We start from the raw sequence: 15,498 nt of genomic DNA, 5'->3' as shown, positions 1-15,498 counted from the left end.
TGAATGCACTCAGGTTCGTCGAAGAGGAGCAACAAGAGCCAAGCCAGGAAAGGGAGGTGTACGTGAACTTTAAAATGGAACCACATGAAGATGAGCTTATCCCACCGCCTCCTTCTCCGAGGCCTGAAGAGCAATAACACGCAAACACCTCCACAGAAAGAAAGGGGGCACTGAGAGAAAGAATGAAGCAAATGGTGGAGGAGACAAGGAGAAAATGGAATGCCAAGGGAGTGAGGACACCCCAGGCATCTATCCCACCATGTGCGGACGGTACCCCAACAAGCTTCCACGCCGACCTCATAATTTGGGAGAGGCAAGAAATGGCCAGGAGCCCCTTCGACCTCAACTTCCAACTCCCCACCACCCTGCGTAGAGTGTTACCTATCAAGGTGGTGGAGGAGGTAATCAACATCGGAAGCGAGCTCGGACAAAGATGGCTGGAGGAGAGAGAGCAGAACCCCACATTATGGGCCACAGAAGACGCCGAATTTTGGCAAAATAAAGTTTTTGAAGTACCACGGTCTGTGCCCGGCTACAAATGCCAACCTACATAAAGAAGAAGGGTTTGCAACACCAACCTGGACACTTGGATGGCCTTTTGCAACACTCAACTCTTCGAGCAAAACAACCCAACCTTTATGCCCTACCCTCGACACTTGGATGGCCTTTTGCAACACTCAACCCTTCGAGCGAAACGACTCAACCTTTATGCCCTACCCTCGAAGGGTGGGAGTGGATTTTGACTCCAATGTCCACGGCCAATATGACTTTCCTGTAATTTATAATCCTCATTGTACTACATATTAAGATGCCCTCATTTTCACGTCAGAAAACTTGTATAATACTCTAATCCAATTCACTAACGAATTCTCTTCATGCCCTAACCTCGCCTTTATTACCACTTGTAATTACCTTAGATTGCTTAGGATACTCCTTAGGCAAGACCCCACCCCACAGGAGCACAGCCTCCCAATACTCCATTTTGATCCTAACGCTATAGATAGTTGCGCGATGGCTCGGCTAATGATGCGAGCCACTCTATTGCCTTCATTTTGCTTAGCTCTACTAGAAGACATGAATGATAGCCGCTTCACCCGCTGCAATCATCCATTCCTCTCCACCACCACCCTTCAAGTCCGCCTAAACCTCAAGGGGTATCTCCAAAGCCGATGATTCCTTAATAAATCTATTAAGCCCCATTCTCCACTTCACTCCGACGACGAAGATTAAACTTCTGTCACGACTATGTAACTTTATTATTATTATTATTATTAAAAATTTAAAAGAAAAAAGAGAGAAAAAAAACAAAGAGGAGAATACAAAGGAAAAGAAAACAGAAAAGATATCACACGTCACCACCGCAAGTTGCACATCCACCACAGCCACTGCATCTAGGGGTCCTTAAGTTAGGTACGTCCGATAGCCCCAGTCGGCCAGCTCTGTTCCTACCCCCCTAGCCTTATTTTGATCCCCTACTTCCCACTTAGGGCACATCAAAGGCAAGACATATGGTTAGACCTGTCATCCTAAGCTCCATCCCACTAGCATGCGCACAATGCACCCCACGACAATGGCACACACCCACAGGTAATGCACCTTTCTTTTCTTTCCAGGTACAATCGAAGGCCCCACCACCAGCTTCAAAGACCCCATCATCCATGCAATGCCCTCCTCATCCTACGCCATGTGTAGAGGCAGATGCAACAACCACAATCAGAAAGTGAATGAAGAAGTTCATTGAGAACAGCATAGGTGAACTCAGCTACAGAGAGTCAAATGATGGATCCATCTAGCATCATTTTCAATTTCAAAGATGGACCCACCCCTCAACCTCCCTCCAACACAAAGGATCATATCCAACGCAAGGGCCTTTCAATTCCAAAAATCCCTCCAATAGGTCCATAAATCCCTCCAACACCAGGGATCATATCCAACGCAAGGGCCTTTCAATTCCAAAAATCCCTCCAATAGGTCCATAAATCCATCCAACACCAGGGATCATATCCAACGCAAGGGTCTTTCAATTCCATAAATCCCTCCAACAGGTCCATAAATCCCTCCAATATCAGGGGTTATCTCCAACTCAAGGGCCTTCAAGTTCCATAGATCCCTTCAACACACCTCCCAATATGACTTGTATACATACTCAAAAAGCCACTTGGCTACTCCAGCAACAGAGTCCGACTCACCATCCAACAAGTGACATGCGACTGGCACTCAACTAGGAGGGGAGTAATGTTAACCCTCAAACGAACAAGGTGAAAAATCCAAAAAATCTAAAGCAGAAGACAAAGCCAAGGCAAAAGCAGAATGGAGAACAAAGGCACGCCAAGAAAAATCGGGAAACACAAAAAGTGTGAAAAAGTCCTAAATCAAGGAGAGGCGCTCAAGAAAAAGTGCAAGCCAATACTTTTGTAAAAGAGTGCAAGGCGCAATGTGATTTATTTTAAGAGCACCGGGCTCTGACCTGTGCAAATTGTAAATGTAGATGGGCAGTAGGAAGGAAGCTAGGAAGATAGGATAACAATGGAAAAAAGAGCCTAAGCTATGGCCGGCCATGTAAAAAGGGGATGACCATCCAAATGGGATTTAGGGCTTTGTATATAAAGTTTAAAAGATGAATGAGAGCAGATTCTTTCATGTGTGGTAAAGTGGACTCTCTCTCTTTTCTTCTTTTTCTCTTCTCTTCTTGCTTATGAGTGAGTGAGTGAGTGAGGGAGTGTGAGTGAGTGAGTGAGGGATCTTGGAGGTGAAGCCTTCCTCCATCTCTCCTCTTCTTCTCTTCTCTTCTCATGTCTCGTACATGGCTATGGAGGATGAAGCTTGGAGATAGAGGTTTGAGGATGCTTGAGCTTACATCAAGAATCGTGGAGCTATCGGAGTGCTTAAGAGAGGAAGCAACTCTATCGGACATCAAGGTAAGCTCACTACACTCGTAGGGAGGGATGGCACATCAACTATGTGAGAGGTAGCCATTAGTGCTCACTTGAAACGCTTTAAAAAATGAGCAGTCCGTGGGTCTTGGCGGTTGAGCTTGCGCTTGCCTCTACATTTTTACATATTCTATTTAAGAATCTTTTTAAGAAAAATAATGTTTTCTTGTAAGATCAATTAAAGTGGTTCTATTTTATAAAAAATCAACAACTATCTAGAAGGCACTAATTTGAGCACTCATATCAACAAGGGTATAAAAGGTGTTGCCATTGATAGTGTCATAAGTTTCACAAAGTTCAATATTTGCATGCTCATATACTAACAAGAAACAAAGATGTATCCTTACTTTATTTTGATATTAGGAAAGTGATCTTCAAAGAAGGGACAAGTTATTGAGGGCTGATTTGATATATCTTTGGCAATAAAGTTCCCAAAGATGAATGTTGAGCAAATTTCACATATTCAAGGATGGTAGACATAAAAAAGTATCTTGAATCAAAAAGTGGCAAAAGCATACTAATATTCTGAACACGATATCCAGCAATGCCAAACTCTTCGCATCTAAATCCACAAAAAAAAACTACTTATACAAGAAGCCTTAAAACATTTAAGCACTAGAATTTTGTCGATGGTCCCGAAATCCCCCTCAAATTTCACATATTACCAAAATAACCTTATATCTCTTTCAATCAAGCTACTCTAAAGTTTGTCATTCCATTTCTTTCTATTCAAGGATATACTCGTGACTGGTTTAAGCATAAACCACCACCAATGAGCTCAAAAATAGTTGCATTTGTCTGCATGAGTCATGAGCTACTTCATCCCATCAGTGGTAATACCAGAAAATTTAATGTATCTGTCATCCACATTAATGGAATATGATTATCCCACAAAATTTTGCAAAATATGATGTGCTGAGAAATTTGCACATAATTCACAATGGGTATGTTAGGAACTTGCCAAAATTTGATTAGTGCTTCAAGAATTTTTACAAAAGGAGGCATGTGTTGAAATTTTGATCAAAAGGTTAGGGGTATTTTGATCCTTTTTAATTTGCAGGGTATTCTGAGAATTTCAACAAAAAAGGGATATTTTGGTAATTTTCCCTACAACTAACATTCATATTCAAAACATACTTCAGGATGAATTCTAAAATAGTGAATATCCCCTCCAAAAATTCGAAATGGCTCTCCATCCTTCCAAAACAAATCATCTGAAATTCCAAAATGTTTTCCTGGCTCCTGCAAAACAAAACGCCATTACATTTATTCTACATCTCGATGGAATCAGTTGTTTGTTATAACTACAATTGACTATGCACTCAGTTGTATGCTATGAACATAATTTTTTCACCTCATATATATGAAATAAGGCCAATACCCTAGGGCCTAAACTGAACAATCTTAAGCTTATTGTCCACTCTCTTGTGCAAAGATGAATTAAGTCTATAGGAAAACATGAAGACATTAAAATGAGAATAGCAGTTTATCAAAATTGTATTGCCAATCAAGGACATAACAATGATTGATATGTGAAGAGGTTGAGAGCACACAAAATGAGACCACAAAGATATGATGCAAGGAAGAATGTGCTTCAATCTCTTTGGAATTCAAGCAAAGTGTTTAAACCCAGAAGACAAAAAACACAAAAATAAAGCAATCCAAGAACTGATTTGAGGACAGAAAGACTTGGAATTCAGGTGAAGTGTTTAAACCCAGAAAACAAAAACCACAAAAATAAAGCAATCCAAGAACTGATTTGAGTACGTAAATACTTAGAAGTAATCCACGACTAAGTTGGAAGCCCCAAAAATCATGCAAATAATCGAATGTAAGTATGATGGTAAGTACAACTATATAGACTTGCAAAGTTGAATGTGTGTGAGCAAAGGATGAACAAATCTAGCCAAGCCATTGTACTTTTCTTGTTGCTAGTGGAAGCTGTGCAAAATGGTCCCAAAAAATGACCTATAAGCTCTACATTTGAGCACTGATTGTGATATCTTACAAGGTCTGTTAACTTTTCTTAACTTTGGGTAACTTACAACTAATCAGTCAATCCCTCAAACGCTGGTTCTGTCTCTTGCCATGGTTTGTGAAAAGACCAGTTGCATCCCTGGTGGCATCTCTAATAACTCCCCTACTAGCTTCTATTTGTAACAAATCAAGAACACAGCACTTTTGAAACAGCAATGTATAATGTAGGCAGGATTCCCAAACATTCTGTTAGATTGAGATCCTACAAAAATGGTCTGAGATTAACTTGGGGGCTCAAGATTCAAACTGGAATATAGAATTACACTGATTGTAGTATCCTACACGGGTCTTCGCTTTTAGAAGACTTTGCATGACTTACACTAATCAGCCAACCCCATAGTTGTTGGGTAGTCCCTTGTTATGGTTTGTCAAAGCAGACAGTTGCAGACAGTTGCAAAGGTAACCTGTCAGTTCTGAGGTTAGAAATCAACTACATGTTCTAAATAAGCCATTCCTAGTTATTAGAGATGCATATGGGGAAGGCATTGGCATCATGTTGAAGGGGATGCAATGGCAATGGAGAAGGAGAAGAGGAAGATGCGGGAGAGAAGAGCACACACAATGTAGGTGCTGTCCAACTGAACTGACAGCCTTATTGCACTATCATATTATATATGAATAAAGAGTGGACTGTCACAGTGTACACGGGCAGGCCCAGAGGCCTTTTACCCCAACAACCTCCCACTAAAATGCCAATGTGGCTCGGGAGTGAAAACAAAGAAAAGAAAAAAAAGACAAGATGAGGCATCATGACATCTCACCCAATGCCCAATCGGAAAGCGAGCTGTGCAAGAAAGTGTCGGGAACCTCTACAGAAGAAAAGTCAAGCATCCCCGAGTCCATGACATCCAAGAGATAAGCGATCCCGCAGCTCCATACAATGGAGCAATCCAAGAATGCTTCTCATGAAGCAAGCACAACTCATCAGTGCACGGCTATGAAGCATCAGAGTCACGCATAGCATCAACGTGGCGCATACAAGACAGCGGAGAGCAGTCAAACTCTCCAGAGTCAAATCACTGAAAGAGAGCCAACATCCCGGACACTCGTCCAACGGGGTCTCAAGACTACATGTGGCCTCAGCAAAGCGGAAGACTAACATATGGCTGGCTGTCCAGCCTGCAAAACTACAAGAAAACGGCTCTCATAAGCCTGCAAGGGGTCTAGCAACTGACCACCAACATCCTGACCCTAACTGCTATGCATAGCTACGTCATTTGGGCCAATAAGTGCCTCATTTTCAACATAAACAGCTTGTTGTAATGGCACTATAGCTGCTGTAAAATCAGCCATAAAGCGTACTGAACGCTCATCAAGAGGCCTGACAGGTGTCTGAGTCTCATATAAGACAGCATGACGGCTGCGTATGACTGACTGAGCATCTAAATCCCATAATCTATAGGCCTTAAAGTCACCATCTCCATAACCAAGGAGGATACATCTACGTGACATAGGCTCATGTGGCATACGTACAGATGCCTGGCAGCCAAACATCCTCAAGTAATCATAGGAGGGCTGCATGCCACTCCATGCCTCATGGGGTGCAATGCCATCCAAGGTCAAGCACGGTGTCTTGTTAACCAAATAGACTGCCGTTATAAGGGCCTCAGCCCAAAAGCCATAAGACAACCCAGTTGTGGTAAGCATAGAAACAACCTTTGCCTGTAAGGTCAGGCACATGCCATGAGCAATCCCATAATAGCGTGGGCACAAGAAATCAATGCCATACTGTTGACAAGAGGTCCGAAAGCAATAAGAGAGAGCATGACTCTCATAATCCATCTGCAAGCACCTAGGCCTGCTACCAGCAGAATCCATAAACCTGTCAAGCATAACTGCAACATCCTCAATCTGCACCAAGGGAAAAGCCCAAACACGGTGGGTAGCATGATCAATAAAGGTCACAAAGTACGACGCTCCACCAAGTGACTGGGAAGGCATAGGTCCATATACTGCACAATGGACAAGATCTAGAGAAGCATGCCTCGTATGATTGCCATAAGCCAAGGGGGCTCTGCAAGGACCAAGAGTACAATCAAGGCAAGCATCAAGATCTGTAAGTGACATAGGAGGCAACAACGATTCTAAACGAGACAAGATCTCCATCTCTCTGTGGTGCATATGACCTAGGCGATAATGCCATAACAATGCATGTGGTATCCGGATAACTGCAACCATAGAATCTCCTACATGAGAGACATGCACTGGGTTATGAGAACCAACTCTAGAACCTCTGGCCAAAACCAAGCAACCATGACAGATCTTTCATGACCTATCCTGAAGAGAAATAGTATATCTTGCATTATGCAACTGACTGACAGAAATCCAGCTCTTACTGAGCATGGGAACATGTAAAACATCCCTAAGTATAAGAGAAGTCTCATTAGGCAAAGCTAGGTGTATATCCCCTGTACCAACAATAGCATAAGACTGCTCAAGGCCCAAATCAATATATCCGTCAACCTCCGTGTAAGAAGAGAACCATGGGAGGGGTAACATGACAAGATGCCATAGAGTCCAAAAGCCAATCAAACGTATAGGCCTCATCACTGAGCAAGTAAGCTATAGGAAAACAAGATGATAGGAGTACATGCTCAATTGCATCATCATGGGTAGCTGCATGTACCTCACCACTAGTAAGAGTGGTAACACCTACTGCATCTGTTGTATCTCTAACTCTCTGCTCATGTCGAGTCTGTCTCTGTCTCTACTACTCTCTAATCCATCTAAAGCATTTTCTTTGAACATACCCAAGCTTCCCACAATGGAAGCAAACAACATCTGAAGTAGAAGAACCTGTAGAAGATGACAAGGAATCCAAGTCATCATGAATAGGGCTATCCATAGCATCCACAGAGCTCAAGCAGTCAAGGGCTATCCCAACAAAGAGAACCTGCTCATAAAGACAATTATCTACAAGTACATCAGTGGTAGAAGCATGCTGCAAAGGCTCATGAAACCTCAACAGACGGGAGGACATAAAGACATCAACCAAGGATGCAAAAGCTCCCACATGAAGAAGAGTCATAGCCAATTGCATGACATAACCAACGACGGTACGGTAAAGCATAAGACATCTGTCATAAGAGCATATGGTATTCAGCCATGAAATCACATGTTTTGGGGCTGTTTTAAAGAGCTAATTAGTTTATAATGCATTTTATAAAGCTCAACACCCCCTCTCAAGCCCAAAACTGGAACCAAAAAGGGACTGTAAGTATAGCTAGCCCAATTTTATCCTAAGGCGTTCCATCTCAAGTTGCTAGGGCATCGAAGAAAGGGTGCACATCGGTTGTCTAGTGGTCTACTAAGATTACAAAGGTGATGTTTATCTTACCAAGAAAGCCCAAGTGATCATCCCAAAGTGGCCAAGGCATCGGACAAAGGGTGCTTATTGATTGTCTAGCGGCCTGCCAAGACGTACAAAGGTAGATGGAATCGAACTCTGTCTCTTTTTTTCTTTTGGTTTTTGGTTTTTAGTTGAGGGTTTTAAATAAACTATTCATCCTATAAGTAAATGTGCCTTGGAGGAGAATGAAAGGGATGCTTAGATCCACTATATCACAAAACAAACAAGCTATCCCAACCAGATGACGGTATCGATGATAAGGAAAATGGGTGAAGAAGTGTGGAGGTGTGGTGGTAAAGTGGTAAAGGAACCACCAATGGAAACAACTTAGGATCTGCTTAGGGATGCTTTGCACAATGAGATGCATAGAGTAATACTACATGATGAGAATGCGCATGTAGTAGGTGCCACTTGGATAGTGTTTCTTGTTGAGAAACCCTTCATCCGCAGGCGTTTTTGCGTTTCTGTGTTTTGCGTTTTGGGTTTGCAGCCCCAAAAAGGGGAGCCACCCTAGACTGACTGTGCCTATTTATAGGCCACTCTCTCATTCATTCCTTACGGCGGTTGATCCTTCAGTTTGTCACTCCCACTCTCTCTTCGTCAGTCTTCTGACACTCTCTTCCATCATCTCTCTCTCCACTCCTACCACCATCTCCACACTCTCTTGGCGCCAACCTTCATCTCCAATTGGCTGTGTTTACGGTGGCACTGTGCTCCTCTTCAGTTGGCGTTCATCCTCCATTGTTGGCGACAGCATCTTCTGTGCTCCTACGCCTTGTGTTAGGAGTCTACACTCTCTTGGTGTCAGATCCACCCTATCTAGGGTCATCCTCTACCCTTCTGGCAGCTCCACCTTCTTGCGTTTGGCTGCCAGGGAGAGTCCTCACCATCTGGCGTCTCTCTCGAGCAGGCATCACCTTCATCAGAGGTAGTTGCACCTTGCATTTGTGTTAGGAGTCTACACTCTCTTGGTGTCAGATCCACCCTATCTAGGGTCATCCTCTACCCTTCTGGCAGCTCCACCTTCTTGCGTTTGGCTGCCAGGGAGAGTCCTCACCATCTGGCGTCTCTCTCGAGCAGGCATCACCTTCATCAGAGGTAGTTGCACCTTGCATTTGGTTCGTTGTTGCTTCCCACCCTTCTGACGTCACTCTAGTGGTTAGCGTCACCTCATCAAGCTTGCGTTTGCAGACGGAAGCTTCATCAGTTGTCTCCCTGCTCGTAGGTACCACTCTTCATCCCTGCGTTTGCAAATTCAGAGGCTCCTCACCCTTCGAGGCAGTCTCCCTGCTCCAGGTGACACCTCCTCATCCTGCGTTTGCAAACTTAAGAGGCTTCTTTGGCAATCTTCCTGCACTCTAGGGCTTCCTTTGTGCTACGACACCCTTGTATCAGATTCACTTCATCAACATAATTCATCTTTCATCATCTTTTGTGTTACTTTTCTCTCTCAGTGTTTGCGAAATTATTCACTTGCCCAAGCACCCTTCAATAAAGATGAGTATGATCATGCTATGCAAAGGGGAGGCACAATAGGGAAGGGAGGTTGATGTCAAAGATAAATGTTGAAACCTATAGAATACCATGGATGTTGATGTTGGAGGAGGAAGAGGAACCTTGATGTTAGTCTTTGTATGGTGTCAAGAACTATGATGAAGAATGTAGTTTGTGTCTGAGTGTGCAGCGGAAAGGAAACACGAACGTAGAGATAGAGGAACAGAGAGAGACTACAAGGAAAGAAGAAAGAAATCTGAAGTGAACAAGGAACAAATGCTGAATATAGAAGTAAACACTTATCGTTTTGGTTAAGGCAAGTTTAAATTTGTTGTTTTCAATTTTATACTTAACGATTTAGTATTTATAATCTTATGTGCATTGTGTAGGTGAATGCTAATACATTCAAGTTGATGCATGACCTTCTTCCTAGTGTACACTAGGAGGTTGATGAGGAGTAGCAGATCTTTGCAAAGCTCTATAGAGAGCTCATAGTGGATGATGCCACTTTGATCTTTATACTTCCAGATGTTTTTTGAGCAAAGAGTAGAGCTCAATTCTTGGTTCACTGTCATTTTCTTTGCAGTTGGCATTTCACTTGACAGGGTTTATGTCCCATGCTACCCATTATGGAACTAATGTCTGATGTGGATGCTTTTGGATTCGGTTGCAGTATAGCAGATGTTTGGGCTTGAATTGACTTGCATTTGAGAATTTTGCGGAGCAGTTTACATTTGGTTGGTTTATCACTTATGCATCTTGGATGCTATTTGGCCCTTAATGTCCCAATTACGGATCTTGGATTTACTTGGATACAAATATATATTTTGAGCAGTGCTTGTTCCATTGTCTTGGGAGTTGGTTATTGAGATTTCATTGCTCATTGATGCTTGGTTCTTTGCGGGTTACTCCTTGATCACTAGACTTTTTGACAGTGCTTGGGTTTAGCAGTTATGGCTTTGTTGCTTTTGTGTTGCCTAGCTTCTATGCTAGTTGGGTTACTTTTGCCCATACAGGTTAGAGAGCTGTTGCTCTTGATACTTACTCGGCTATGCACTTTGTCTACTGTCATGTACTTTATAGAGCCACTTATTTGGATGTTGTACAAATACTTGGGTTTCTCTTGGAGCTTGACCATTGCAGGATCTTATACCACTTATCGGTCTTGCATTGACTTGGATGTTACTACGTGGTCTGATGTACTGCAGAGTCATGAGAGGGTCCACTCATCTATAAATAGACAGCTATCCCCGCCATTCAATCTCATCCCTTGTCTTGCAGGTTTTAGCCCCATCAGTTGTCTCTACACTAGCTGTCCAACCCATCACAATTGCTGCCATATCATCACCAGCCTCTAGTGCATAGTTACCAGGAATGAGAAACGAGAATAGGAATGGGAATGGAACCTCCCGGAATGGGGGGAATGCCCAAAGTTAGGGAACGAGAACGGAGGGAACGGCGCACACACACACACACACACACACACAGAATCAACACTTAAGTCTTAGAATCTAGAGAGATATATCATATCAACCATAATTCGTGAAATTAGAGACATAATAATCAAGTTTCAACATTAATAAAGATTCAAAACATTGTAATCAGCAATGGATTGTCCCATTCATGATTCAACATTGTAATCAGCAATGGATTGTCCCATTCATGATTCAACATTGTAATTAACAATGTTGAATAAGTCCAACAAGTGTGCATTGCAAAGACACAAAATATGCACTAAACTTTAAAGTCTAAAGATCCAATTTACAAGAGCTCCAATTTCCAAGTCAATACTCTAAAGTTCCAAAAGGCTAGCCGCTAAGTGCTTTGATTCATGGAAGATGGCTCCACTCTGCCTCAATACTCATCTTGCTGAACAACATCCTGGTCATCACCACCACCATCATCATCATTATCGTCTTCTTTTTCCCAATGTATAAAAGAATCAGTCTTTGCAACAATTGATGTACGAGCTAGCAAGCGAAGATTGGAGCTCACATAAACTAGGTCATTCGTCTTCATTGTACCAAGACGATTCCTCTTCTTTAAGTGAATGTGATTGAATGAGCTCCATAGTTGCTCTAAATAAGAAGAGCTAATTGTTTGGCTAAGAATACGAATAGCCAAACTCTGCAACTCTAGAGCTTCTACCCCGTAGTCCTCCCACCATAAAGCAATCCCAATATTTGTCATGTCCTCTAGTGCATCCTCTGTACCAAACATCCCTAATGTTTGCCGATACACAGAGAGCTGATTTTTAATTTTATGTTACATTTCACGGCTAGGATAAAGCCTTGCAAGCAATGTGTTCCAAGCCTTGACCACCTCAAGGTCTCTTTCTTACATCTTTCCTTGAAACTCAGGATCAAGCACATATGCTGCAACGTGCATAGGAGAGTCATACTCATTCCATCTATTGATGCATAGCTCCTTGATCTGCTCATATCTGTCTGCATTTGGTTTTAAACTCTCCAACTTCTCAATCATGCGATCCATACCTTCATAGATCTTCCCAATGCATGGATCCATACCATCTGCAAGCCTCAACATGTGCATAATAGGATCAACCATTTGGTTGGTGCAATTCACCTCATCCCAAAAATCTCTATCAGAGATATATGCATTACATAACACAGCAGTAGCAGTGGCAGTCCCAGTCCAATTTTCATACTCGTCACTAGCAAATAGCTCCCTAATTGTACCTTTGCAATAGTGCAATCAACTAAGCATAAGAAAGTTATATGCAAATCGTGTATTAGAGTATTTGAGAAGTTCTTTGTTACTTCTCTTGCGAAACTCAACATGCAAGTACTGATGATTACATATAAATGTAATAATCTTGTTGCCTTTCGCAACAAGAGATGCAATCCATGGCAAGTCTCCAATATCCTTCAACAAGTTATTCAAGCAATGCGCCATGCATGGACTAAAGGTGATATGTGGATACATTGACATTAAAATGTTTCCAGCTTCCTTGTGTTTGTAAGTTCACCATCTGCCACAAACTGTACTACATTTTCTGCCCCAACAACCTGCACTGCCTCACACCACTTAGATGCCAATACATCTGCACTCTTTCCAGTCTCTGAAGCATCATGACTAGCAATGAAGTATACATCCCCACGAGAATATGTGACAACACCATGTATGGACCTATGGCGTGTGTCACTCCATCCATCTACTATCAATGTCACTCCATTTCTTGCCCATTGATTGCAAATATTTCCTCTTGCAATCTCTATGGCTGCTTTCTCCTTCTGAAGCAATGTAGTCCTGATAGTTTCTGATGAAGGGGGTGGATCCATACTCTGTAATCTTTGTCACCATATTTAAAAAATAAGGTGACCTGCCTGATTTGAATGCAATATGGTCATGGTAAAAGAAGTGTGACACTACTACATCTCTTTCCTCTTCTTTCTTTGGTTCCCATGAAGTGTGCAATGAACTTTGTCTAACACCATGACCTGCTGCCAACTGATGGCCCACGATAAGGCTGCGTAGCCACTAATCCCGGCGGTCTTCTGCATGAAGCACCATGCCTTGCTGGCCTTGGAGTCCATGTTCTTGGATCCATTGCTATATTTGGCATCCTCCTGGTATGTGAATTCCCCATAGAAGTGGCTATGTGGTCAAGTAACTCCTGCCTTTTCTCAATTGATATATTGGTGCAAAAACGCACCTCTTTTCCCTCATGTAGAAGATGGGCTCACTTTATCAACCCCACTAGTGCAAGCATAAGAGCAAAGTTTGCATTTCCAAAGGCGAGCCCCTCCACCTCTCAATGGCACCCCTGCATCTACCTTATCCCACCATGACCAAGTAGTGCTTCAACTTCATCCAGTTATTAATGAAGTACTTGCTGAGGATGATGAAGATCCCATAGATGTCAATGCTGCCATCTATATAAAAGTGACAAATAATCAGTAAAGTTCAATGAAATTGCAGAAATTTGCAGCCAAAATTTCAACATGCATGTGTCAAAGTTCAATGAAATTGCAAAAATTTCAGCCAAAATTTCAACACGAAATTCCTCAGAACTCACCTGATCGCGAACAAGAGCCAGGCCAAGTAGACAAGAGAGACAAGCCGCGGGCCAGGCAGGCGGAAGCAGGCGGAAGCAGGCGGGAGCAAGCCGGAGCAGGCAAGCAAGGTAGGCGAGTGAGGCGGGAGAGGCAAGAGAGTTGGGCTAGTGACAGCAGGTAACGTCGGCCAGAGAGTCGCGACCCTAAACCGATGTCAATCAACAATTTATTTTTTTAACGTCCGCTACTGGAACAACCGTTTCAAACAAGGAATGGCCTTGGAACGGCAGGGAACGGGAGGGAACGGGACAGGGAACGAGCTGAAACGTTCCGCCAGCGGTCAATGTTCACAAAAACATTTTTTGTGGAAGATACAAAAACCTCTAACTCAAAATTTTGGAGGGATTTTTAAATAAATTTACTTTATATTTACCATTTTATAACTAAAATTTTTCAAGGCTTCAAGGATTTAAACCTTCTTCTTTAAGTTTTAAAGGTTTTTTTGAAATTTTTGCAATTAGCTTTACACTAAACCTTGCTTTTCTATGAATACTAGTTTCAGTTTTGAACCTAAGAGGGAGTGTCGAGCTAAAAATTCATTCCGTACTAATTAGCTCTTTAAAACAGCCCCAAAACATGCAAATTACAAAACATTAAATGGAGAGCAGTTCTAGAGAGTTTCTACGTCCCACATGCAAATCCCTAATTTGAGAGGATCCTTTTGCATCTATAAATAAACAAGTTGCTACCATGTTATCATCAGCCTATCCACTGCTACTTGGCAACTATACCAATTGCTGGCAACTGCATCAGAAGTCCCAAACAGCATCTCTTTTCAGTTTTCAGCTGCCATCCCTATTGATAAGCACCCATTCAAGTCAAACAATGTGTATTTTGATAGTGCAAGCCATCCTCTCTATCAAGCAACACATTTCAGCCCTGTATTTTACTGTTTACAGCTGCAGTTTGCTAATCTACTCCTTTCATCATCAGACACCTCTTTCTGATGTTGCCTAGCTGCCTACTGCCTTGGTGATCAGCATTTTGTAGATTCTCACTCTCTAACGTGTCCGATCGGTGGTTACAACACTTGAGACCCATCTTAGATGGACGTCACTCTCCTACACTCTTTAGCTCTACCCTTGAGAATTCTCTACACTCCTACATTCATTTAAAACATTCATTCACTTCAAAATTCTATGTGTATGTGTGTGTGTGTGTGCGTGTGTGTGTTTCTATGTCTAACTTTTGAGTTCTGCAATTAGGGCTTGAGTTTTGCACATCACTATATGTGAGTTTTATGTTTCAATCGTGGTCATGCTTTCTGTGATTTCTCATTGCAAACCCTAGCATATCTTTACAAAGATAGCTTGCAAAAAATTCATACGTCTTTGGGAGTGCTAAAATATCATTTTTACATTAGATTTAAGCTAGTTTGATATTTGGATAGCCATTGCTTAGCTTTGTAAGGCACTTTGTTTACAATCCATTGGTCTATTTTGAGCTTGTAGTTGGGTATATCTTGCTATTTTTGGTGTGCAAACATACTTTTGTCATTATGGCTTCTTCATCGAGTTTAAATAATGCATTGTTCGATATTAAAAAGCTTGATGTTACAAAAGTTTCATATTGGAAAGAGCAAATATACAATGCATTGGTCCACAAG

The 15,498-nt window shown here is 42.1% G+C and overlaps 1 protein-coding gene across 4 annotated transcripts in view; it reads right to left on the bottom strand.

The window, feature by feature from the left end:
* The window catches only part of BGAL17 (beta-galactosidase 17), a 274,438-nt gene that overhangs the window by 256,232 nt on the left and 2,708 nt on the right, over positions 1-15,498 (bottom strand). For all 4 annotated transcript variants that reach the window (XM_087692543.1, XM_087692541.1, XM_087692542.1 and 1 more), the window contains exon 2: positions 4,071-4,175. In XM_087692543.1, the coding sequence (XP_087548669.1) occupies positions 4,071-4,175 (105 nt within the window). The remainder of the gene's footprint in view (positions 1-4,070; positions 4,176-15,498) is intronic.

Source organism: Lygodium microphyllum, chromosome 14, assembly GCF_053477565.2.
Source record: "Lygodium microphyllum isolate KBCC chromosome 14, Lygodium_microphyllum_v1.1.10, whole genome shotgun sequence".
NCBI classification, from domain to species: Eukaryota; Viridiplantae; Streptophyta; class Polypodiopsida; order Schizaeales; family Lygodiaceae; genus Lygodium; species Lygodium microphyllum.
The sequence above is the reverse complement of the archived record's forward strand: the minus strand, read 5'-3'. Positions and strand labels throughout refer to the sequence as shown.